Raw genomic sequence first — 25,101 nt, 5'->3', positions numbered from 1 at the left:
GGAATTATATGTTTAATTTGATGTTGAAAATCGTGAAAATATGACAGCTAGTGTCACCCAACAGCGATGTCGTCAGTCTACTGGTAGGACAAGAAATCATTGCAGGTAGACACATTTTGCTTAAAAACAAACATGTATAACTTGAAATTGTGTTTTACGCACTTGAGGCAGCTTTCAGTTGCGTCAGTGAGTAATTTTTTGCTTTTTTTTTCTCACGCATCCAAAAAGGTGCCCGGTGGCGCTGCTTGCGACACAGTCTTCGATTTTGTCTGCTTCAACTCATGCGCTATGCCATGCGGCCCTCCGCGCTGGTCGTACTGTGCCGCGATATTGTTTTTAGGATGTCTCACATGTGATGTGCTGTGAAGGTGTGCATTTATTGTCTCTTTTTGACGAATCAACTTGGTTTGGATTGCGGTAGCAGTGCTAAAATAAACGCATAGACTGCGATTACAGCAAAACAAGTGTTCTGTAATCGTATAATAAGGCTTCATTTAACCACTAGCGCGCTGAACACGACTGTTATGTCTAGCGCGCTGAAAAACAACTGTTACGTTCATTACATTAGTGTTCAGCGAAAATAAAGTAATCCTACAGAAATCACATGTGCTTTCGATTTTAATTTTTACCGGCACTACAATCGTCATCACGTCCACCAACCAGTGTTGCGGGCATGTTTCACGCCAATGGAAGAAAACCGAACGCAGATAGAAAAATTCTGTTTTAAAATTTTCTACTCACTTTCTAGAGAAACCGCTGCAAGGTTGGACACTTCAGACTGTATGCTTTCTATTGCGGTACAAAACAGAAAAGCAATGAAGGACGGTAGACAGTCTCTGAAGTAGTTTTGATTAAAGCAACAATTTATACAACTGTATTAGTTGTCTGATTAGCTCTCATTACTTAGCCTGCACCCAAATTTTCCTTGAAAAATAAACTGGTGTAATCTGCATACATTAAAGCGTTCTTATTAATGTTATTGATCTCGTTATTGTCTACATAAAAGGTCCCAGAACCGCTCACTTGGGGGATGCCACATTTAACTGGTTGTTCATCTTGGCATTCACCTGTGGTCATTAGAACCAAGTTCATTGTTGCAAATATGATGAGATTCAAGAATGTGCTATGCCCCTAATAACATGAGATTTCAATTTTCCCAGTAAAATGTGGTTGACAAGCTGAAAGGCCCTGCAGAAGGAGCCGAGAACCATTTTCTGATATTCAGAGTTAAATAATGCAAGCTTCTTTGCAGAACTTGTATTCAGTGAGTTGTATGAAATTGTGAAGGTCTACAAATGCTAGGTGTCATAATTTGGCTTTGCACTGTTGACTGTCCCCCTCCCACATACTTTCCGGTAAATACACCTAAGCAGGCAGTGCAAGCTCAAGCTTGCTTTCATTAGAACTGGATCGGTATCGCAAAACCGTCCCGTTCTATTTTTATTGCATATTTGCCAATGGCTGCTTGTCAGTATCTTTTGCATCATTGCCATGCAGCTTGTGTCAAGCACAATGCAACAGAGGCCATGGAAATGTTTCATGGTGTAATGACCGCTGATCTGATTTGGTTTAACAATAAATTATTTCTGATACGGCACCTCTCTTTCCAGAAGACCTCCGCTAATGGGTCAGAAATCTTTTGTCTGCGCCTAAATCGCCTGCCTTTCGCATGATGTCAAAATGACATGTATGGACTAAACAGTGAGTGCACTAATATGCAGAATACTACTTAATTTTTTTTTAATTTCTGGACACCGTGTTGTTTCAAATGGTTTAAGTGATGGCTGCCCACTAACCATTAGCAATGACTGCTCTTAGCTGCTGACAAGAATGGATTTATTTATGCATGTCAAATATTTTGATTGGTGTAGTATACACTGATGAATAGTTTGTGTGCATGTACTACAATGCCCTATGAACTCTCTCATACTGGGGAAATATTTTATTAAAGGGGTCCTCAACCACTTTTCCAACTAATCGTCAAATAACTTCAGTACCAGAGCTTATGGCCTCGTGAATCTATCACCAAAAACGCCCCGCCACAGTGGTCTAATGGTTATCGCACTCGACTGCTGACTCGATGGAGGCAAAAATGTTTGAGGCCCGTGCACTTAGATTTAGGTGCACGTTAAAGAACCCCAGGTGGTCGAAATTTCCGGAGCCCTCCACTACGGTATCCCTCATAATCATATCTAGGTCTTAGGACGTTAAACCTCAGATATTATTATTAATCTATCACCAAATTTTTTTTTTTCAAATTGTCAAGAACAAACGAAGTGCTTTTTCCCTTTGTCCCAAAGAGCGCACTTGCTGAAGGCTCTGACTATTTGAGAAAAACACCTGTTTTGATTATTTGTTTTTTGGTAACATTCCCCTCCGTTAAAATTTCGGGAAAGGGGGCCTTGGCTACGGGCCTGGGAGTAGCCTATTCAGAGACGCAGGGGGAACCCTCAATCCCCTTTACTCCCGCTACAGCTCCGAATTCAGCCCAACCGAAGCACTCAGCACTTCTGTGCACTCATACTGACGGCAGCCTTTGAGCAGGCAGTGCTATTTGCTTTTGAAAAAAGAAAAAGGATTTTCTCCAAGCAGGAAGGGCGTTCAGTTGGCACCGTCATTAAATGTCGCTGCTTCTCGCCCATGCTTGCATTGCTGTTGATGTAAGCATGATGTCAGGCAGAACGAAACGGGACGGAATAGCAGTTCGATGTTATAGAGCCCTTGCTCAGCAGTGGCCTCTGCCGTGATGCTGGTGTTCTGGGCGCAAAAGTGTTGCATAGGTGAAGGATGGTCTACATTGCAGACAAGGGGGATGGGTTATAAAAATCCATTGCATAGTTATGAATGGAAGGAGGGGGATGGATCGAGGGCTCGTTTCTTTGTTAGACACAACAGACAGTGAAGCCAAGGAAGGACATCGTTTGTAGTCTCTTAGTGTGTAGTAATTGTGACATAGATGGAAAGAAATTAAAGTTTGGTAGGGATTGAACCTACTGCCTTTGGATAATGCATCCAGTTCTCTACCAACTGAGCTACGGCAGTGGTCGCTTTCCCGTCCACTTTCTTGGCTATGTCTGTGGAGTAATTGTGGCAGTGTTAGTCAGTGCCATTCGTAGCCATGATGGCGAGTGTCTTTTTGCCAGCTGGCATCATGCAACACATTTTTTCATCCACTTTAATTTCTTTCCATGTTCACAATTACTACACCACAGTTAAACCTTCCTTGGCTTCACTGTTGGTTAATGTATCGTACAGTTATGTGCCTGCTGTGTTGGAAGAAAACCTCACCTCAGTCATTCAATTCATGTCAGCGTGACTGCTCCCAAAGGTGGGCTGGGTGAGCAGCCCCCTCAGTAGCCTTCAGATCGCAATAATATTGAACAGGCAGACCTACCTGGGCTAACAGCACTCTCTCTCTTTCTCTCCCAGTCTTGACGAGCTGATGGTCCCCGGTCTGGCAATTGCAGTACGGAGTATGCGTCGAGGAGAAGAATGCCGTGTGGTAGTCTCGCCTAAATACGGGTTCGGTGACATGGGTTGCCAGCCTCGCATCCCACCACGTGCCACTCTGGTCTACGAGTTAACACTGCTTAATTTCATCGAGACTGAGTTTGATGGCGACATGGACAGTCTGGAGCATGACGACTACAGGCAGCTTCCCTTCGATGTTGTGTATGAGGTGAGGTCATTGTTTTACACCACACTAAGCGCTTTGTGTGCTTATTCCATTATTGGGCAGTCATGATTAGAAAGTGAGAATGGTCTTGGGAAGGAACCTAGGAAAATTATGCAGATGTGCTTCAGTTGTTGTTATCCAAATCCAGCAAAGCGTTGTTGGGGTGACAAAGAGTGCTGAAACCAATACATATATTTGCTTAATCGTGAGCAGTGTAAGGCCATGTTAAGAGCCATGTGCCTTTTCATGGTGAATATAGTAATAGACCTTTTAACGCGATAGCGTTAGAGAGCTTGTGTTGCAGAAATTCCGGTGTCGGCGTCGTCGGTTGTGAGCGAAAGATCGTCCGTGACCGAAAAATCGAGAAAGATGCAAATAAAGTAAACAATAAAAATCTTCGGTCCCATTGAGGATCGAACCTGGGCCGTTTGCGTGGCAAGCAGGTGCCCTACCACAAAGCCACAATGTTACTTGCAACTGCTTCCGAAAAAAACTCTACATAAATGCCATGTAATGGAAGGAGCCTCCTTAATGCATTTAATGTTGCATGGCAGAAGCACACAATTGCGCAAGGCGACACTTGACTGCATCAACTGTTTCAGTGCGATTTTTGTGTGTGAAAAACTTTGAAGTACACGGGCATGTGAAGACCAACTTCACATCATTTGCACTCCCATTGGCCCTCAGACTTCTTGCCATGTGGCTTGCAAACTAAGCACAGCCTTGAGGGATTCTTCTTTATTTTGTTCGGCAGGTGTCACGACGAAAATGAGCCGATTCGGCGATTTGTAGGCGCATTGGTGAGGCCATCAAACTACGTTTTTTGCGCGAGCGACACCACACTTCGAAAAAGCCGGTATGGTGCACCCATCGCCGCTAAAAACCATGCTAAAAACACACCAACACACACACACACAGACACACAGAATTACAAACAACTCCAAAATGGACAACTATGTCTATCTAGCGGAAAACATATCAAACAAACAGAGAGAGAGAATAAAACATTTATTTGATGTTCCTGTGAGAAGATCGGTGCAAACATATTAGATAATGTGCTGCCATCTGTGAGACATTGTGAAAAACATATCTCGATTACAGCAAAACCCTTGCTCATTGATGAATGCCGGCAGGACATTCATGTCATGTAGTCGCTCTTATGTCAGGGTTGTCTTGGCAACGCTGACGCTTGGCCTCCGCTTCTCGAGCTCGAAGTTCTGCGTCATTTTGGCGTCGTTGACGCCTATGATCGGCTTTCCGCGCTCGTAGTTGGGGATCCATATCACGGCGATGATGCTTCATTTCAGCTTCCCTGGCTCTCAGCAAGGCATCTTCATGGCGTTTGACCTCCGCTTTCCTGGCCTGACCACGTCGTGCGCGCATGTGTGTGTGTCTGTGTGCGTGTGTATGTGTAACAACACACATTAATAAGTAGTATGCACTTATTGCACTTATATGGATTTCGCTATCGCGTTCAACTCTTAAAGGCGAAGCTTAAGGGTCCCCCAATTTTTTTGCAGCTGTTCAGTGCAGTGGCCCGTGTGGGAGGCTTCTAATGCATCCACCTTTGCAGGCAAGCCTTCAAAAGTGGATACTACATTAGAGTCAGCTTGCCCTTGCAGTGACCCTCTCACACACGAGCACTTTAAGGTCTCCCATGACTATGGTGGCACCTTTTGCATTTCTAATTTGACATCCTCATAGATTTCTTCATTGTCATGGCTGGATGTTGGAGCGTAACCCTTTACTGCTTTCAGTTTATGCCTTATATTTAGTTTTTATCATTGGTACTGTAGAGTTCTCCAATGCTGCCTGCAGTGCCTTTGTCTTTTAGAAACCCCACACCGCATCCTTTCTTATCACTCTGTAGCCGAGGACAAGCCCATTGTTGAGCATCATATCCCCAGTTCTTCTAACCTCACTAAGGCCAACAATATCCCAGTTAATGTCTGCTAACTCCTTCTAGCTTTGCTTGGCGGGGTTCTTGTGTTGGACATTCCCTTGTTCAGTTTCCAGTGGCAGCCACTTTGGAGATTATCGCCACCCTCCATGGCTTTACAAGTCAGACCATTGCCGTGGGCAGATGTTCTGCCACTGCTCTGGCTGGATGTTCAGGGCTGGATTGTGGACTTCATTTGGGAAATGATGGCCAGACAAAATTAACTTGATGGTTTGCTGATAATTCATCTGGCCGGGAGGAGCATAGTGAAAGGATATTTATGTGAACAAGGTTTCTGGGCTGAAGGCGAAACAAAGTTTTCAAAACCTTTTTGTTTGGTCAACGTTTCTTGTGTTTTCCTTTTTTTCGTGATGGCCATATATGACACCAGGCAGGCCAATTCCTATTCTGATGAGGTAGTGAGTGTAGCAAGGGACCAGTAGGGGTATACTGCTTCAGCTGCTGGTCCAGATACCACTTTCAAGGGGAGGCATTAATTTAAAGAAAAAGAAGAGTGCTAGGACATAAACTCTCTTGGCTCGGAAACACGTTGGATGACCCTGGTATAAATTTGAGCTGCCTTACTGATTTGCATTGGTCTTGGTCTCAAAATGTCTGCGGTGTCAATGTCTCGCTAATTTCGAATGGTAGGACTAGTATGCTTGCTTCTTAAAAAGCTCCTCTTGTGGTTCGTGCTCCTGTTTTGTAAGGCTGGCTAGAGCTCCCAGCCCAAAAATCTCGTTACAGAGGGCATTTTTCTAGATAAATGCAGGGATGCAACAGCTGCGCCAATTGCGCCATTTTGATACAATTTTGTTTTTCTGCGCCGAGCTGCGCCGAAACCGCGATATTTGTCGAAGCTGCGCCACGCTGCGCCGAAACGCCCCAGGTAACCGCAAAATTTTTTCAGTTACGCTAGTTTTAGCCTGGTTTTAGCTTGGAACGAAGCCCACAGTGGCGACCTAATGGTGGAAGAGGCACCTTCATCCAATCCTATCCGATTCAGTGGTGTTTGACTCAAACCTGACATTAATCTGTTCTGACTGGTTTGCTGGTGGGCCGATGGGCCTAAATGAAGTTTTACTGTTGGTTCAAACGCTGCTCTACAAGGTCATTCAACATCAGCAAAGGTCAGCGGCCATTTAATGTAGAAGCACCGCGTAAAGAAAGCTAACTGGCAAACGGGCCGTTTGACACGTGCTGAAAATCTTAGTGGGGATGTTGTTATTGTTAGGTGGAGTCCGGTTCAACGCTGCCTTTGTTCAACTAGCTGTGCTCACGCACACGAATTCGCGGGTCGTATATACAGCAAAGTCTTTTTAAATGTACTGACGAGTAAAGTGTTGTTTAGAGAAGTACTACACATGAAAACCTTGACCGCCTTAGCCGAACGAGTTCGTCAAGGTACTTGCTCCCTTCAACTCGCGGTGAAGCCGGCACCACAATGTGCCGAAAAAGGCCTTCCACTTTTTGGGAAATGTGGACATTGGTCTACTAATCATTTTGACTTCGATGCGAGTGAGGTCACCGCTTTGCTGGCGCGAAGCTTTGATTGCAAGTACTAACGAGCACGCCAGTGCGAGTTATCGCCGGCAACCTCAACGCGATCAAGATCTTTATATTTGCTGGGGAGCGCGTGTGGCATAGTGCTTTTGGTATTACTGTCAATATATTGCATGCATTTTATACGCGATGGACCCAAACATGCCGTTGGCTGCTGCCTCCCGAGCGGAGACACAGATTGCGTATCGCTTGCGGAAACGAAAGCAGCTCACCATTGCTGCGTTTACCCAAAGAAATCTTTGCCATATCCCTACACGCGGTCACGAGCGGAATGGGTAGGAATACTCCTCGAGAAAAGCTGTCATACGGTAGAGCACGCGATCGACCCGGCAGTGACGGCGTCAGCTTTGTTGGCGAGAAGATGCACGAAGCAAGCAAGGCTTCGGCTCTACTCGGCGACAGGCACTGCGTACAATGAAAGGATGCCGATTTTCGCTGTGCATAGCTCTCTCTCTCTCTCTAGTGTGTATATATATATATATATATGTATATATGTGTGTGTGTGTGTGTGTGTATATTGTCGCGGTGCAACGCGGACAAACGAGAAGGACAACTTGCAACAGAGAAGCAGCCTGTTCAAAATCAGCTGAACAGAAAAACGTCTTCCTCGTCTTTCACACCGAAAGCTACTGTCCCACTAGCCGGAGTCTGTGAAACCTCACCATCGTCATCGTCGTTTATGTTTATACACGTGTCACTTGCCTCTCCTTAACAGAGCATCGGCCCGATGCTAAACCAGAACCACCGTTTTATGGAAGCGCACAGTCAGTCGGTGACATAGGGCTTCATGCGTACCACATGCACGAGTTCTGGCTGGTGCTGGCGACGCCTTGTGCAATTCGCCGCGAGATCGGGCTACAGGTGGCAGCACCGTCGCCGCGCTAGTGTGGATGGGCGGTTGTCGGCGCGTATAGAAACGCACATAAGAGTGCTTCGTTGTGAGCGATTTGACCCGATTTCCGGCAAAGAAAATGCGTTGACTGCAGCTTTCTGGTAATAGATGCGCTCTTCATTCCCGAATTAATGCACGAAGCGAGCCGAACGTTACTATTACTTGTAAGAGTAGCGCATTCTGCCAACGAATTGGTTGCCCGCCTTCGGCAAAAGTCGTGTTTTTTCGCAATGGATGACGTTTTCTTGTTGTTTTATTTGCACATGTTTAGCTTGTGTGCCACCTACTATATGCACTGCTGTAGCGCGACTGAATTAATTATTTACTTCTTGTTCACCTGGATACCCCCAACAAAAAGAAAGCCCGTATTCCTGCACAGTGAGTTCAAATAGCACGTTGTGCATTGCGTGCTCATATATTCATCCGCATTTCTTATTTAGTTCTTCATGAAATGTAGGACAGTTGATAGGTTAAATTTACTGAGGAAGGCTGCGTGGCTGACAGCACTTTAGCGCTACGGGGACGTTTAACACGCACACGCTTGTTTTTATTCCAGTAACGGTACACAAAGGTAACTGTACAGCACGGAACTTTCTTCGATTGATTACTTGCACGAGAGTAATGGAAAAAAGGCCCGGTTATTTCATGGGACCAAAGTACATTTTTCATGCGAATAATGTCCGCTGCCTTCCGTCGATCTATAACAACGCAACACAAACGCTCAAGATAATGTAAACAAAAAAATATGTGGCTTCGCGTGAAATTACTACGACATAAATGTAAAGCACGCCGTTTGGATTAAGTTTGACAATCAGGGCTCTTTAACGCGTACCTTAATCTAAGTACACGGGTGTTTTTGTATAAATTTCGCCACAAGTTAAAATTGCGCAAGGCAACTCAGTTTTGCGATTTCCGTGTCATTCCATTTTCTGTTCTTTTAAGGGGACAATTTAAGTACCGAAGTGTCAGGCGTGACTTGACAGAAATATTTCTGTGTAGTGGGACTAGGACCGTACACAACTAAAGCTCGTCGCGTAACCTATAACGACAGTCCCGAAGTTGTACACCTATCCACAACGCGCAAGTGCACGAGAGCCTTTTTTTTACCACCGGCCTGCTAAAAGGCTATATTCACATGAGATTTAATACTTGTCATCTTTAGGGCAACGCCTAGTGCACTTTGCAATGCTCTTGAACCACAGAGCGGCACGTACACTGATATGCCTCTCGTGAACAGAGGGTACGACGACCACACACAGCACTCTCGACAAGTGCACTCACTGATATTATTACAGTACATATATAGCCGATCAAGGCCAAATGCTTCTTTACATCGTATTAGGCATACGTACGTGCGGTTAAAGTTGCACTAACGCAACGGAACAAACCGCCTTTTGAGCAGCTGCACGACGTACGCGCACATGCAAACACAACGTGGCTAGCAGACGACGCATGGAGCAATCCACACTAGGCGCGGTTCAGCCAGCAGCCGCTAGGTGGCGACTCCGCTCGATCTCACGGCCAATAGGGACTGTCGGGGACGACCTCGTAGGTTACATCACTGAGCTGTCGCGATACACGATATGGCCCGAAGTATCGCCTTAACAGTTTCTCGGAGAGTCCACGTTTTCGTATGGGCGTCCAAACCCACACTCGGTCGCCGGTTGCGTAGGTTACTGTCCTGCGGTGGGCATTATAGTGGCCTGCATCGTAGTCTTGTTGTTGGCGGATTTGCAAGCGTGCGAGCTGCCTAGCTTCTTCCGCGCGTTGAGTAAACACGTCGGCGTCCGTGTCGATGTCGTCCCATTCGTGCGGTAACATCGCATCCAACATCGTCCGTAGCTCCCGTCCGTGAACGAGGCTGAATGGAGTCATGCAAGTCGTTTCTTGTTTAGCTGTATTGTATGCGAACGTGATATAGGGCAAGATTTCGTCCCAATTTTTATGTTGGACATCCACGTACATCGAAAGCATGTCCTCAATAGTCTTGTTTAAGCGCTCTGTTAATCCGCTCGTTTGCGGGTGGTAGGCGGTTGTCTTACGATGAGTCGTGCCACTTAACATCAAGACATGGTCTAAAAGAGCTGCCGTAAATGCGGTTCCACGGTCTGTAATCACGATGGCTGGGGCACCATGTCGCAGTACAATATATATATATATATATGAGGGTGCACTTACGACGATTGCACATTTTTCCTGGTTTGTCTTAGACGTTGCACTCTTCTCTTGAACTGTATATAGATATGGTGCCTCTCTTTGAAATCGACTTTCTTCTCATAGATCTACTTCTTAACCGGGCGAAATACAAAATTCAGTGCATCGGTGCTGAATGAAGTGGACTGCAACAATGATGTGATCAGCCGGTGGTGTAGGCCAGGTGTAAAGAACCTTGGTGCAAAACTTTGGTGCAAATTCATCATGCACAAGGCCTTACTGGTTATCGCAGAATTCATTGGTCTTATTCAGCATGTTATGCACTGAAAAGTTGATTGTGGTGACATCGAAAGATTTGCATATATATTTTTTGTTACTGTTCCAAAAGCAAGCTTTGTTTGTGAAGCTGCTCCAAATGTGGAATTTTGTGCTCCAAAACGGAGCTTTTTTTCCCCGTAACCTGCGCCAAATTTGGATTTTCCTGCTCCAAAAGGAAGACTTTCCTGCTCCAAAAATTGCTCCAAATCCTATTTTGGCTGTTGCATCCCTGTAAATGTAAATGTTATGCACATAGTCTGCAAAACATTTTGATAGTTTCTTGTTTAAAACGTAAATAGGTGAGAGTCTCATGTCAACACTTAAGCTACAACTCAGCTTTAAATAATGACACAACTTTTGGCAGTCCACATAGGAGAATTTCAAACTGGTAATAGTGCAAGACACAATCTCATACAAAGTGGCACACGAAAATCACAGACAAAGTACATTGCATATGCCTCCTCTGCATCCTCGTATCTTTCAGCGAATATGAGCGCAACATTTTCCAGCGCAAGAATAAAAAAGATAGGGCAGAGAAGAAGAAATGACAGGGCCGTACAAACGCTGGTCTTCAACTGAATGGACAGTCTGAAAAGTGTGAAGTAACAAGTTCATAGTGAAAAAAAAAAAAGTGACAACTTATTATCCATGCATGGCACAGAGGCATTTGTCGAGCAATTTTCCTTTCTTTTCTGCCCAATACGATCGAGGTAGTGCTCACACAGCTATCACGTTCTGTATAAATGCAGAAGGTTTCATGAATTGACCTATGTTTTTGTGTCTCATAGTTTCTGAGAATCCTTACTGCCGTGTCGTTTCTTCTTCTCTGGCAAATCTTTAAGCTTTTCTTCTCGTGCTGGAAAATGTCACGTTCAGAGTTTCAACTAACCCAACTTTATTAGGCTTGTGCAAATAGTAAATTTTAGGTCCGAAGCGAATTCGAAGCGAATAGTGATTATATGTTATATGACGAAATGTTTATATCACATATTATAAAGAAAAATGAGCATATTTGTCATGACCCAACTAACCTGCACAATATTTTTAAAGTTGAAACAAGGCATATGCATATGTCATTCTTTTTGGTTCAAAGGGAAGTGGAAGCAACTTAGAGTAATAGGAGGATTCGACTTTTGGTAGAATACAAGTGATAACCTATAAAACATGTTACGTTTTAAGATTTACTATAAAGTTTTTAAGCTTAAAGAAATGATGAATAGATGTGAGGGTAATACTACAGTAAAACCTCAGTAATTCGAGATCCCGCATTATTAGAAAGATTTCCTTGGCCCCGTATTTTGCAATGTAAATTTGAGTCGATAATTTGAAGTGGCGGTCAGTACCAGCCCGGTTAATTCGAAAACTTTGGGTGCCATGTGCCAATTCCCCGATCCCGATTTAGCCGCAAATCTGCAGAAACGATGGCCCTTAGGAGCCACAAGGCAATGCAATATAGCGATACTAATGAGTGACAAGTGAAGCATCCCAGCCTCGCTGCTGCCAGTGCAAGAAAAAAACTAAATGAAAGGCGTTCTCGTGGTCAGCGCTAAAATGTGCGCCTGCGGAAAAGACGTGCTTCATTGCAACACAGCGGTGACACGCGGGCAGCATGACGCCTACTTCTCTCAACATCAGCGCGTCACGATTTATTCATTCTTTTTGGGAAAATAGAGAAATAAATAAAGGGGCGGTCTGACGGAATTCGCGATCTATGCGAACCTCCGAATGGCGGTTGTTCCGGCAATTTACGCACTTGCACTGCTGGCGGAGTACTTGCCTGCAACGCCTACTTCGAAAACTCGGTTCGAAAACTTCAATGATCATCTTTTCCACCCAGAACACATCGCGAATTCCGTCACATCGGTCATTATTAAATTCTTTATTTTACCAGAAAGACTGGGCGAATGGTCACATCATGACGCGCTGACGCTGCGAGGAGCAGGTGACATGCCGCCCGCGTGTCACCACTGTGTTGTAACGAAGCACGTCTTTTCCGCAGGCGCGCATTTCAGTTGATCATGAGACCGTTTTTTCCTCTTTCTTTTTTTTTTCTTGCGCTGGCAGCAGAGAGGCCCGCCGTTTTCCCGGTTTAGCGGCAAAATTGGGACCAGGTATTGCTGGAGGACATAACCCTTGTAGCCGCAATCTAGCAGGAACAGCAAACGACCACCTCTGATTACTTCCAGTAATTCAAAGTTCTTCGCAGCCCGCTTTTTGTATGTTTGGTTAATTCGAAAACCCACTTAATTAGTGTTTTCACAGTCCCAGTGACTTTGAATTAACGAGGTTTTACTGTATGTTCATTTAAACTTGAAGTGGGGCTTCGCGGCAGTGCGGATTTTTTCTGGAAAGGTGTATTCACGGTATAGCACATCTCCACTGCAGTGAAACCACCTTTACAGGAGGTTACATGCGGTTTATATATGTCTATTTGTTCATTTCGAATACTTCGAAATTTCCTAGAATTTAAATTCGTTTCGCAGCGAATTCGAATACTGTAATATTCGTTCGAATATTCGAAGTGCTCGAATATTCGCACAAGCCTAAACTTTATGCTTTAAATGAATATCAACAACCAACCTTCACCTTGTTCGAATAAGAGAGATATGTAGGAAAACCAATAATAGCTGAACAGTCCATTGAACGAAGACTTTTCGAGATGCAGCGTGTTGGGTGAATAAGCGTTTGCCCTCTTTTGAGTGCAGATGTGCTGCCGCAAGCACCGAAATGGGAACCGCTTCTACGAGGCTGATGACTATGCAAGTGCGGCACGCTGCTATGCTGCGGCTGCTAAAGCTTTGGAGTGGACGCAGGCAGCTGTGGCTAGCAAGGATGAGCTGCTGGTCAAGCTGTATGCCAACCAGGCACAGTGTGCACTGCGCATGCGCAATGCGAAACTGGTACGTGTCTCATATCAAGCAACGAAAGCAGAAAGAGTGCTTTTTTCATCCTTCATGTGCCTGGTGATGTGATAGCTGTGCCAAGCTGGTGAACATCCTGCTATACTTTTGCACCGAGGCGTTGTTCTTGCAGTCTTTTGGAGACTGGACATGCTTGCAAACCATTATACACAAGTTGTTGCCACTGATTTCGAGTGATAATTGGAGCATACTGGCAAATGCTATGTAGTTGAAGTAGTTGCTAGGCGCAACCCTGCCAAACACTTCGGACTGGCCCATAGCGCGTGAATAATACTACTAGACCATGCTGTGAGATTACATTATTAAGTTCAGTAATATAGCTCTAACTGTTGTAGACCAAGCTAGAAGAAAAATAATACTTGGTGCAACTACAAGATTTTGCATGACAGTCTTCTATTTGTTTGCTTCCATCAGTTACGGTGAGCAGTACGTGTAGGTAGTACTTGAATAGACGACTTCTTTATAGTTAGCTTGTTTTACAAAAAAAAATGTATTATTTCTTGTCATATACTTCCATAAAAGTTCATGCAGGGTGCTTAATATTTAAGTCTGACCATACAATCACCATACTTTATCAACAATTCCACACGCTACAGTGATGTGTGGGATTTTTCTGAGCAAGAATCATATCCCAGTATTTCGGTATCTCGGTTCTGTTTCTCAACCACAGCAACAGTTTGTGTTTGAGAACTTGTTGAAGTTAAATACAAAGCCTCCCATTACTGCAAGTTTTATGTAGCACAAATTAGATTTTGGGCACAACGAACCAATTATTAACCCCTCTATTTTATTAACTGCCCATGAACTAAGAACCTAACGATTCTCTCCATGAAGCACAACAGCAGGCGCTTGACCGCACAGCGAAGGCCAAGTTTATTGTGAAAGCACGATGACATATAAATTACATAGCAGCAGCGCATATATGGAAAAAGAGGAACCAGACGAAACTGGACTTTATCATTAAGAAATGTATAAAAGGGGTTCTCGGTCTCCCAAACAGAGCCAATGAGGTCAAACTCAAGCAATTGGGCTTGCATAACACTTTCACGGAGATAGCAGAAGCACAACAGGTAGCACAAGTCACAAGACTGTCCTTCTCCAAGGCAGGTTGGCACATTCTAGAGGTTCTCGAATGTGAGCCCACTCTAGTGGAAAACGACAAAGTTCAACTCCCGTGCGACGTTAGGGAATGTAAATCCGTATCGCAGATTCCACGCAATGTTCATCCTCAATACAATGTTGGTAGAAGAACTGCCAGAGCAAAGGCCCTGCTAAGCTTTGCTGCAGGCCTCCCCAAGCTTGTCCGATTCGTGGATGTAGCTCAATATCCCGGCACGTCCAGTTTTGCGGTGCGACCGTTGACCTCCACGGCAATATTATCACAGCGGCATCGTTCCGCAATACCACTCTGACTAGGGCTGAACAGGCAGCTATAGCGCTAACCATCGGCATCCCGTCCCGCACACAGGTGTTTACAGATTCAAGGGCGGCAGCCCGAGCCTACATGACGGGCTCAATCTGTAACGAGGCAGCTAGATTCCTTCTCCCCCATTCTATGTGGATGGAAAGAGAACCGAGATCCCCGCTCGCATGGGTAAGGGGGCCCATCCAGTCATCCTGAATGCCAACGAGTTGGCCCGAGCATGCGAACTGATTCACCGTGCCGGACCTGTGCTAATCCGAGGTGAAGAGGAGATGACCCACTCCTCACCTTCAATGAAATTTGTAAGCACTACCAACTCGGTAGGTGGAATCTCGCGTCACCACATCTGAGGCTCTTGAAGTCGCAGTCCATTACACTCAGAATGCTGCAAATAGAATCGTACCCATCTTTGCTGATATTTAGCAAACCTATGGACAACATGAAGCCAAACTGCCCTAGCTGCATGGAACGACAGGGTATGCTCTGGCAATGTTCGGCACTGCATGACGCCTCACTCAACTCATCTGAGGCCTGGCAATTGGTACTCCCCAGCTTGGACTACGAGGTCCAACTTCTCCAGAGGGCCCACAACTTGGCGGCGGGGCTCGCCCTGCCCCTCCCCATGTGGGTGCGGCCCGCAGCCGAACCTCCCCCTTGAGGGGAATCGGCCCCTTAGGACCTTAATAAAGTTATTTGACTGACTGACACGAACGTCATCAGAGTAGTTCTTCTGGATAATAAACAGAATGCATGGAAAATTTGCACAGCTTGTGCTTCTAGTACTGTAACTAAAGCATGAAGGGAATTCATATTCATTTAAAAGTATGAAGTGGTTTCCAGGAAAATGTTAGGTGTCCTGAGGTCACGGGACTAAAGAAACTTAGGGCTGTGCACAGAAAAATGCAGAGCAGCAACTTAATTTCATGTTTTGCGGTATTCTAAGTAAAGATGCGTGTATTGATGCGTAAATCAGTTTTGTTAAACATGTGGTATAAATGCTCCAGCTTAGAGAAAAATATTTGCGTTTGAAAATGTGTGCTTGGTAATTCTGCTCCAGAAGGTTGTTATGCTGCTCCAAAGCGAGGCTATAGCTGTGCTGAAGTGGCTCTGGTCGATCACATCACCGGTGCCAATGGGCCCAATTCACTGCTGTAGTGAAATGCTCTGTATTTGCACTATGTATTTCTAGACCCTTTTGTTGGTGTAAATGTTGACATCTTTCCCAGCATAGCACTTGTGTATTATCTCATTGATTGTTCCCATGCCAAGATTGATGATGAAATACCAACTACCCTGATATGTGGCTTTGATAAAACATCCCTGTTGTGCAAAACAGCACAACAGTCGGGGAGTAACAGAACTCGAGTACTGGCTCACAACATATATGCAAATAAAAACACACGTGAATAGGGCCACTAGTAAGAAAATTTAAGGCATCCAGCGTCACGAGAACAGTAAGGTTCTCACTTTGTCAGGTACGACGCGAAGCAATTAAGTGCACAACCGGTCAAGAAGTAATGCAGAATGTATGCGTAATGTGAGACAACTGAAGGCTCTCTTGCCTTATGAGTGATACGAGAAACTCCTTGATGGCTTTGGCTGCTAATTGCTGCACTGTTCATTGTGATTAGCAAGGGGTACACAGTACTTCTTGCTGGGATAGTTTGTGAAACGGAGCTCTAAAATGAGGAGCGTGAATGAGACGAGCAGAAAACGAAGGAGGCAGGAAGGGCGCCACTGCCAACTGTTTTATGAGGTCGCCAAACCTTTGCTTACATGCTGCACACGCGCACAACCACAGTCGTAAATGAAAAAAAAAAAGATAATGGTTTTCGATTTCGTGCAACCACATTTAGCAAAGCGCTCTTGCCACTACTCGTGGTTTGAAACGCAGCGTCAAAATTTTCAGTGTAACAACAGGTAAGTGCAATTTCTTGAGGTAACCACATCATATCTCTATGAATCGGGCCTCTAAAGATAATGTTGGCTCTGATCTAAGTGTTTGAATCCAAATTAAGTTGATATGACCCGGACTGAAGATGGTGGAAACGAAAGCGTTTGCGTTACTTAAAATTCTTGCATTTGAATCTTTGAGTACTGTACCACACCAAAGATGTGTCACTGATACATCAGTGTTTGATACTCATGTGTTTCACTCGTGAATTACCTCAGGAAGTCCACTTGCAGTTTTTAGATGCACGACCGGACTAGAGGGGCACACGCGCGCGCGTGCCGCCACTGTAGTCCGGCCGTGTTAGATGTTAACGTTTTATTTTATATTAACCATGTCCGTTGGACCTGCTGTCCCACGAAACAGAAAGGGCTGATGCTGTACGACTTGGCTCAGTCGAAAACATTGACACTTGTCATAGCTAGCCTGTGCTTGGAATCGGCGCTGCAAAAAATGCGTCCTAACACCGTGCTGGAAAGCTTTATCAGGCGGGTGGAATGAGGTTACTCAGCTGTGTTCCACTGTTCGGTCATATAGTAGTGCCAGTGGTCGAGGCCTTACAACCGAAGAAGGCGCAATCAGAAAAAGGAGTGCGGCAGAGCAAATGAGAAGACCAGCTATGCTGCCATATCGCACAGTCACAGCGTTGCCGGCAGGGGCGTAGCCAGAAATTTTTTTCGGGGGGGGGTTCAACCATACTTTATGTATGTTCGTGCGTGCGTTTGTATGTGTGCGTGTATATATATGCAAGCAAAACTGAAAAATTTCGGGGGGGGGCGGGGTTGAACCCCCCCCCCCCCTTGGCTACGCCCCTGGTTGCCGGCACAGGTATGAGGTGTGTGAGGCATTCTTGGCACTTTGCCCACACATCGGCTGCACAAGGGCAAGGAAGGGTGATTGTGGCATGGACTCAAGGTTTGTTGAATGTGGGGGTGTATCGCAATGCCCACGAACTATAGGTGGCGCGCCGTGCTTTTCAAGATGGCGCCAGGAGCAGGGTCAACCCGTTTGTTAGCATAGGAACAGATAGGACGTGCGGACGTACGGCCCGTGCCACTTTCACCGGATGAAGTCATGAGCTGTGCTGAAATGGATATGAGACTAAAATACTTTCCCAAACCATGGAAGGTGCTAAGTACTCGCCACCTAAATATTTGCTGCGGTTAGAAAGGTAATATTTCAGCTCCGTTACCGTGCATAACGATGCTCTGCAAAATCCTGTGCGGGCTACATAAAACTGCATGAACTAGAATTGATGTATGAGTTGAATGGCACTCCGAGGTAGTACGTACCGAGTCTGCCTGACGGATTTGCCGCAGTAGTAGGCCGCCAGCGAGTAGCGCCATCGCTGCTGCACGGGACCGCACGTTTAAAGTGGTGATGGTTTGCAAACATAATACGCCGTCGTCATTACATGCGCAGTCGGGAACGCGGAGTTACGTCTTCGACTTGACATCCCATTCAGCAGCGCTTGTGTCACAGCCATGCCGAGACTCTAGCCGCGTGCAGTTCACTTCACTCGCATGTTGCAGGTTCGATCAGCACGATCAAAACATGAATATCGAAAAGAATGCACACGTATGCTTTTTGCAACGTCGAAGAAGTTAGGTCGAGCTCGAGCGTGTTGGCGGCATGCGGCGCTCCATAATACCCACAATAATTTTGATACATGCAGTGCACAAGAGGAACTATGCTTTTATTTTGATCTCGCTCAAGGATATTATACATTAAATACAATCAAAGTGACTTACGAGTGTGAAAGAACATTAACGCACGAGGGGACGTGAAGTGCAACTCGCTCCTCGTGAGTTGGCAGCTGATCGTTCATCGTCGCTGTCACTCTGGGTGTTTTCACAGTCTTCTACGTCCAGTGAAAAATCCTCGTCGTCAAGATGGTTTCTTTCAACATCACTGCTGAAAGCAACCTGAAGAATTTCCTCCGCCGAATCACTTCGACCACTCCGCGTCGCCACGTTTACAATTAGAGAGACGTCTGGGCGCGGAGAACATCAGCATCTTGCTCTCAGACCGGTCAACAAGCAAATCGCTTGCAGTGTGCTGCCACCTATCAACAAACGTACAAAAACAAACGGTGCAGCGGTGGCTATGATTGCGAAGGGTTGGCCACAAAATCATCACACCGAAAAAAATTTCTGGCTACGCCCCTGACGGCGTGGAAAGCGTTCGCTCCACGAAAGGCGTCGAGCAGACGCGTCCTCGAATGATTGAAACGTCGCTCGCACAATTCGTAACAGCGCTTTGCTGACAAAGGATAGAGCCCTATTTTAATGTATGAGCACATCGCAAGCCCGCGCGACCTCCCAACAGGGGCGTAGCCAGGGGGGGTGGGGGGTTGAACCCCCCCCCCCCCCCCGAAAAAAATTTCTGGCTACGCCCCTGCCTCCCGCGTACAGTGTTTTGGGACTCATGCACTACAAGAAACACTGACCAATGCTATATGCAAGTAAAACAGGGTGAGCTTCAACTGAATATGTCAGACGATAACATTTAAGTAAGCTACGTGGCTACAGAAAGCCTCGCGAAGCTGATAGTATGTGTACGCTGTGGGCGAGCATTGAAAGCGCGAGTTGCCACGTATTTTCACGAAAACTTCGCGTCTCGCAAGAACGAATCAGATTTGTCGTGTCACGGAGGGCCCGGTTTGTTCACTGATGCAGGGAACATGCAAAGTCGTAGTGTTCCTTTCTTGCCAACGCGTTAACACTGAGGCTAGCACAGCCAAACACTCTAGCCGAACAAGGGAGCGACTGCGTAGTGCTGCCATTTTGTCGTCTACTAACCCTCCTCGAGAGGACGCTCCTGAATTCCGCTTGGCGGCGCGACAGTCTATGGGCATTGCGAATTACTATAGCGATATTACTATATTACTGCCACGCGTGTTTATTGCTTTGTTTTGACGTATTCGATAGGGGTGTGCGAATATTCGAAATTTCGAATATTTTTCGAATAGTGTTTGCTATTCGATTCGATTCGCACTAGAATTTTACTATTCAAACTATTAGAACTTCCCAAAAACAAATACAATCAACGTCCGACTGAAAGTGCCCCCTTCAGATTTTTAATATGCTTCACCTCATTACATTCTTGTATTGCGGCAAAGCTACCTTTCAAGTTCCGTTACGGTCGAGCATAGCCAAGACACAGTCAACGTCCGATTAGAAGTGGTCCCTAGCTTTTAAATATGCTTCACCTCATTACGCTCTCGTATTGCGGCAAAGCTGCCTTTCAAGCTCCGTTACGGTCGAACATAGCCAAGAGACGTCTGATTAAAAGTGGTCCGTAGATTTTCAATATGCTTCACCTCATTACGCCCCTGCCTTGCGGCAAAGCTTTAACTCAAGAAAACGCTGGTTCCAACGTAAAGATGAAAGATTTGGCAGAGGTGGGGGCTCAATTAATGCTGTTTTGGGCCTGAAATTTGGCCAGGAAGTCAGAAAAATCGGACGCTGAAGCTTTTTAGCATCCAAAATTTCAGATGTTATTATATATCCATGTCTACGAGGCAGATTTGGAACTCCGGACTTGAAAGGAGCACACCCTTGTCTGCCACATCAGTCGGGCTTCCACAGAAGTTGAAAGAGGAGGAGAAGCTGAGGAAATGGCATCTTTGCCTACCACATGTAAAGTGTTGTCGGCAACACTTTGGTTGCAGCAAATCATGAACATAAATACAATTTGGCCTCTACATTGCGCTTCAACCTAGCGAAAAGAAACACTTTCATTTTGCTATCTCATAAAAATATGCTTAGGAATCCTCTCCAACTTTTTTGCTCTGCAATTTCGCTTCGAAGTATTCGAAAAATATCCTAGAAATATTCGAATTCGCTTCGCACCCAAAATTTTGCTATTCGCACAGCTCTAGTATTCGGGTTTCACCCACAATGACTATTACCAACGTTTGACACAGACCACGCCGTAATGTGTGAGAAGCTTGACAATTGTTTGAGGTCATTCTGTTAAGATTACGTGCCGGACACGAATAGTCAAGTTTATTCGAGAGCTTATGCGAGCACCAGCGATAACGCTGGAAAGTTTGATGACTGATGTATAAAGGACGATGCGTTCCACTGATAATCAGATTACTCAGCGGCTGACGACTGCTCCCGCCGCTATCAGTGCGCAGCATGTATCGCTTGTATTTTGAGTTTTGATTTTCTGGACACAAGTTCGCCCAAATAAAGAGCTCCGTATTTCCCAGTCTTGCTGCAGCATTCTTCACCGTCACAACCACGTGACAATACTATCGATAGTGGTGTGAATAATGATGCAGTTACTGGCCGGCCATATTGCCAAAATATTTGCGATAGCCTACTACCAGCTTCACTTAAATTATGAGCAATTTTTGGCAGAGAAATTAATTATTTCCGCAGTCAAAATGGCGGAATATGTCCATCAATAAATTCGTATCCAAAAGCAACCAGTTACACCTTACAATTACCTTCTTGGTATTTTTTTATTTTGAAATCATAAAATGCAATATCAATTTGAAGCCGCGCAGTCCTACCACATGTAAAGGCTTCCTTTCCGCTACAGCTGAACAGTTTGACTTTATGATCATGCATCAGCAAAGCACTCTGGTGAAGAACGCAATGATGTCAACTTTCTTGCCCTTCAGCCTGCTCCTGCGGCTCCACTATGTACCACGCACACGGAAAACCAAGTTTATTCTACAAGAAAATTCGACGACGCCAACCACCGAGGAAAGTAGGCGAAAGGAAAGAGCGTCGTCGAATTTTCTTGTAACATGCACCAACTAGCCCAACAACAAGTTTTACAAGTTTATTCTGCAGTGAGTCCGTGCTGCTGATTTTATACTATCGATAGTACCATCGAATTTTTTACTATCGATAGTGCTATCGATAGTATTTTTCACCATCGATAGTTCGATAGTTCTGCATCACTAATATACGGTCATCGTGGGATTCAAAATTTACTCACTGTGTCATGTGGGCTGACTCCATGATAGTGCTGAGTTGGATACGTGGCGAGCAGGAAAAGTTAGCCCAATTTGTCAGAAATAGAGTGAGAGAGATCGTACACACCACTGGACTAGATGCGTGGTGGTACTGACCAGGCGAGCACAATCCAGCCAACTTATTACCTCAAGGGATGTCTGCTCAAGCCTTGCATGAGAGCAATGACTGGTGGAAGGGTCCTAGGTGGCTGGATCAGCCAAGGTCGACATGGCCTACAGAACCAGAAGGATTTCCTATTTCCGGAAAAAAAGTGGAGCCATTGTGCGAACTGCCAAGCGTTATTCTTCATGCACAACCTCAAGAGGAAATGTTGATTGACATCACTAAGTTTAGCAGTCTGCGAAAGCTTCTGCGTGTCACAGCTTGGATCCTCTGATTTGTAAATCAAAGTCAGAGATTGTCTATAGTGAATGCAGCCACGATATCCGCAGAAGAGATAGTCAACTCCGAAAAGTTTTGGATTTGTCACATCCAATGAGAGGCTTTCTTTACGAACATAAAGCAGATCTTGAAAGGAGAAGCTGCTCATAAACTCACCGCTTGAAGAGACCTGCACCCTTTCGTCGATGAGCATAAACAACTTCCACTCGGAGGGTGACTGGAACGAATGGACACTACATGTGAGGAGAAGCATCCTATTCTTTTACTAACACACAACCACTTTACAGTGTCGGTAATTATGGAAGCCCACTGCAGAGCGTTACATGGAGGCATTGCAAGTACCGTGGTACAAGTTCGCCAGCGCTTCTGGATTATTCATGCTCGCCAGGAAATCAAACGAGTTATAAACGCGTGTTCTCTGTGCAAGAGGTATCGCACGAATCCAGCGAAAGTGCACTATGCTCCACTGCCACTCGATCGACTTGTCTCTTCACGGCCGTTTGCAGTAACTGGGATCGACTTGGCAGGACCTCTTCATTTAAAGCAAAGGACCCTTGCTGATACAACCTGCAAAGGATACATCTTGTTGTTCACATGCGCCACCACCCGAGCAGTGCACCTGGAATTGACGAACGGGCTTTCTACTGAAACCTTCCTTCTGGCATTCCAACGATTTCTAGCTCGAAGAGGAGTACCGCTGACGCTATACTCGGACAACGCACTGACCTTCAAAAAGGCTTCACGAGACCTGAAAGAAGTATGGGAGGTCATGAAAAGTTCTCCTTTTGTGTCCTTCCTTGCCAGGAGCGCCTTGGTGGGGAGGTTGGTGGGAGAGGTTAGTCCGGTCAATCAAGTGTTCATTATGCAAAGTGCTTGGCCAGAGCCACCTCAACAACGAAGAGGCCGAGACAGTACTACTTGAAGTGGAAGCAGTGATCAGTACACGACCTTTGACCTGTTCGTATACTGACGCAGCAGAATCTTTGCCAATATGCCCTGCCGATTTTCTGGTCGGAAATTCATTGACTGCTTCGTCGGGGCCACATAGCTCCGAGTATGAAGCCAGGTGCACCCAAGCGACAACGCGAGACCTCACTAAGATGTTGAGGTACCGTCAAAAACTGCTTGACCACTTGTTGATACGATGGGGAAAGGAGTGCCTGCTAGAGCTGCGCACGCTTCACCGCTATCCATCGCGTACTAGCAAGGGCATAACAGTGGACGACATCGTTGTTGTCGAGAAGGCCTGCATTTCAAGGTGCATATGGCCCCTTGGACGTGTGGTAGAAGTTTTTCTGGGTCAAGACGATGTAATACGGGCCTGTCGAGTCAACACGCAAAACGGCAACTTTGTGAGGAGACCAGTGCAGACGCTCTACAAACTCGAGATAGTCTGCAACTCTTTGGGGCGGGAGGATGAAGAAAAATAATAAGAATGCTATGGGCAAGATGGCTTTGTGTCTGATTTATCGCGTTCACTCGTAGTTTTCTTTACATGGTAAACTACTCGTGTTTAGCGACTTAAAATGTGTGTTTGAAAATGCGTGACTAGAAACTGCTCCAAAAGACTGATTTGCTATTCGAAAGTGAGGTTTTAGCTGCTCCAGAAGCTGTGCCAAATTGGTTACGATCGATCACATCACTAAGTATACATTAGACCATGCCATTTGAAAGGACCTCGTGCTGGGCATGTCCCTGTTGGTAGTTTCATATTCAATGACAAGTAATAAAAGTGAATTATACTGCAGATCCTGCCCAATCTTTTTGAAATTTTAGTCGCCAGCCTACTGAAATCCAGAGTTATAATGGTTGACCTAGATAGTAGGAATAGATAAGAAACAGAACTAGGAGCAGATAGGAAACAATGCTTTCCACCAGTACAGAAGTGGCAAATCTGGGCCTTTCATCCAATGAAGGTCAGCGAATATCAACCCAAAACATGTTCATTCGCAGCAGTTCCCATATTTGAAAGGATCTGCCTGCCGAGGTGTTTCAATGCTGAATTAGTTGGTTTTTCTTCAGTGCATTCGATTGTTCACGTTAATACGTTTCATGGCCTTCCTTACACTTGTCATGCACCTTTGATATGCGATAATTCTTTTTTGTTTGTTTTAACTAGCTGTGTTCTTGTAATACGCGAGGACATTAAGATGCTGTGTATGTCAATTTTTCAGATGCAGTCTCGTACTGTTTGCTGTGATTTCTCATATCTTTTTTTCCTTGTTTTCTGAACAACTAAGTGTGTAATAGTATTCTTTGCTTGCTTTTGATAAACCAGCTATGTCATTCAACATTTACTTTGTTGTGTGTAGTGCCGAGTGCTGTCACATGCAGCAGTAAGGTTCCGTACACGACAATTTCTCTGATGTATTCTCATGTTGTTTCATTTAGTCTTGCATAGTTTTATATTCACTCCTGCCCAACACCGGCAGTACATATGAGATAACTAAATAAAAACAAACAAGCAAATCCATAAATAAATAATTAAATCAGATTTTCAGGTTCAAGTGTGTGCTTACCAAGCTGTATCATATGCCTAGTGCTACCTCCAAGGCAAGACTGATGTTCAAAAACATTTTCTTGGGGGTGTTGATGCTTACTGAATAACATGATACCATGCAGAAAATCACTAGGAGAAAGATTAAGACTAACTCTAAGCTGCAGACAGACCATAAAGAAAGCTGCATCGGGTGGACCATGCATTTGCATGAACCGGACGAAGGAACACACTATTTAAGAAAAGGGTAGGAGCACATATCTTTCTGTGAATGGCGTTCTGGAGCAATATTATGGCATCTGTGCAAGGCATTAGAACACACAGTTTGTTCCAAAATTTAACACCGCTTCACGTATTGTGGTGTTCTAATCCTGCTTCAAGTAAAAGAT

At 45.2% G+C, this 25,101-nt stretch overlaps 1 protein-coding gene across 1 annotated transcript in view; it reads left to right on the top strand.

Moving 5' to 3' along the window:
* Nucleotides 1–25,101, top strand: part of LOC119393142 (inactive peptidyl-prolyl cis-trans isomerase FKBP6) — a 49,555-nt gene that overhangs the window by 6,064 nt on the left and 18,390 nt on the right. The window contains exons 3-4 of the mRNA XM_037659960.2: nt 3,430–3,679; nt 13,248–13,442. Of these exons, the coding sequence (XP_037515888.1) occupies nt 3,430–3,679; nt 13,248–13,442 (445 nt within the window). The remainder of the gene's footprint in view (nt 1–3,429; nt 3,680–13,247; nt 13,443–25,101) is intronic.

This window comes from Rhipicephalus sanguineus, chromosome 5 (assembly GCF_013339695.2).
Source record: "Rhipicephalus sanguineus isolate Rsan-2018 chromosome 5, BIME_Rsan_1.4, whole genome shotgun sequence".
Taxonomy (NCBI): Eukaryota; Metazoa; Arthropoda; class Arachnida; order Ixodida; family Ixodidae; genus Rhipicephalus; species Rhipicephalus sanguineus.
This window is presented reverse-complemented; position numbering and strand designations above follow the sequence as displayed.